The sequence below is a fragment of the Sabethes cyaneus genome, chromosome 1 (genome assembly GCF_943734655.1).
Source record: "Sabethes cyaneus chromosome 1, idSabCyanKW18_F2, whole genome shotgun sequence".
NCBI classification, from domain to species: Eukaryota; Metazoa; Arthropoda; class Insecta; order Diptera; family Culicidae; genus Sabethes; species Sabethes cyaneus.
In genome coordinates, this window is record NC_071353.1 from 6,910,485 (window position 1) to 6,912,286 (window position 1,802).

Below are 1,802 nucleotides of genomic sequence, written 5' to 3' on the forward strand. Positions count from 1 at the left end.
TCCTTAGAGCAAGTGGATAAGTAGCAGTCGTGCATCTGTTTCGAACCTAATGGTTTAAGTTTCACAACCCTTAAAGCAGCTGAAGTTGATAAAACTTTGGCTCTCTTAGCAGAAACTTCTTCAAAGAGAATCGTACCAAATTCGATGCAGAAGAGGCGGTTTTTCCAGTGCTTTGTGTCAAACAGAAGCGACAACATTTTCCTGGGCAGAAAACTTCATCGCTGCACTTCCGATTACAAATTTATTTGCCAACTATCCGATGAAACGAGGTGTATGGATACTACAATCAGAACGGTTCTATTTTCTCACTTGCCTACGGACGGACGGACGGGACTAGCGCTTGACCCGCTTGGACCGGTGCCAAGTCAATTTTCAACTTTGTGCTCTGTCTTCTGGAAGCCGGAAATATTCTCTGCAAAGTCAACATAGTCGAACTTCTCCACCAGCTGGCCATCCCGGTTGACCTGTGGTCCACGGGTCACGGCCGCATCTTCCAGGGCCTGTTCGGCTTCGTCCGGTGTAAATCGGTCACCGTAGCTCATGATGTCGAACATAAACCTGTACAGAGATTTGTTTCCTGTTTTAATTACTTTTACGCGATATGAATCTATTTATGAACTTACTTTTCCTTATCGATGAAGCCAGTGTTGGTTTTGTCCCACTGGCGGAAAGCGTTCACCATAACGTCCATCGGTGCTAGGCCGTTCGCCCTCTGCAGAATGAGCAGCAGAAAAACGTCCAGATTGAGCGGTTGCACAACCTGTGGATGAAGTAAATATACCACTAGGTTTAGTCCTAATAAATAAATGTATGGAAATTTTACTGGCAAATTTCAATATTTCTAGACTCTCTGTCGTACATCTGCAATCCCTGGGATGCGGAACGCAATAGAACGCAATTTTCATTATGCATTCATGGTCCCGATTAACCGGTTGTACATATCAAATTATTCAGTTTCCTTTCCACTTGCGCCACCATGGCGCAATGAATGGCGCTTATCCCGTTTAATTACAAGCAAAGTCCCGTTCTGGTCACCAGGTGGCGGACAACGGCCTTTACAAATCCAATCAATGAATCGAACAACATTGTGCGTGCTTGCTTGCTCGCTCGGTACCAAGCAAATCACAGCATAAATATTCGATGAATTTCTCATAGTAGGTTCCGTGTTCGGTCAGGCTAATCATAATTGAATTACGATTTAGCGCATCACCGGATGCAGTGAATAGTAATTCGACACTGAAACACATTTACAAACACGGTCAACTTACACCATCGAACATTTTCATAATCTCGCCATCGGATTTGTCCAGCCCCAGCGTCAGGAAGGTATTCCGCAAGTCCTGCTCACTGATGATGCCGTCACCGTCCAGATCGAACAAACAGAAGGCTTTCTTCAGCTCGTACACCTTCGGTTGGTTTAGGTCCTTCAGGAAGTCCATCGCACCGTCCGGTAACCCCCTTGGTTTTTTTTTTGTGGGAAGGCGAAACTTTTAGAAGATTGATTTTCTTTTGGGCGGAAAATGTCACAAACTGAAGAATACGCCTTGGGAAAGTGCGCTTATATAGTTTTTGCGAGAGATTGATTCTCTAATGGAGCACCCGGTCTGTGGTTCGCAGGCAGCACCGTGCACACCTGTGCATCCGCATGGAATAGGGTTAGTCGCCTTATTTGGTTTTGAAAATTGGTTTGGAATTCGATTGGTACAATCTTAGCGAATTCGTGTTGATTTAAGTACCGTTTTAGTTAAAAACCAACATGAAACGTAACATTTTTTAAACTACGCATTTGTATCTACAACACA

At 44.3% G+C, this 1,802-nt stretch overlaps 1 protein-coding gene across 1 annotated transcript; it reads right to left on the bottom strand.

Moving 5' to 3' along the window:
* Positions 1-365: 365 nt before the first annotated feature.
* On the bottom strand, positions 366-1,448 carry LOC128736106 (myosin regulatory light chain, striated adductor muscle). The gene is made up of 3 exons (XM_053830590.1): positions 1,269-1,448; positions 624-760; positions 366-558 (listed from the first exon to the last, which is right to left on the bottom strand). The coding sequence occupies exons 1-3, from the start codon at positions 1,437-1,439 to the stop codon at positions 366-368; spliced, it is 501 nt and encodes a 166-aa protein (XP_053686565.1). The 5' UTR covers positions 1,440-1,448.
* Positions 1,449-1,802: the final 354 nt, after the last annotated feature.

Coding starts and splice junctions, on each gene's coding strand:
- LOC128736106 (XM_053830590.1), bottom strand. CDS start 1,439: ATGGACTTCCTGAAGGACCTAAACCAACCGAAGGTGTACGAGCTGAAG. Junction 761..1,268: donor TTATGAAAATGTTCGATGGT/GTAAGTTGACCG, acceptor CTTCATCCACAG/GTTGTGCAACCGCTCAATCT. Junction 559..623: donor GGCTTCATCGATAAGGAAAA/GTAAGTTCATAA, acceptor ATCTCTGTACAG/GTTTATGTTCGACATCATGA.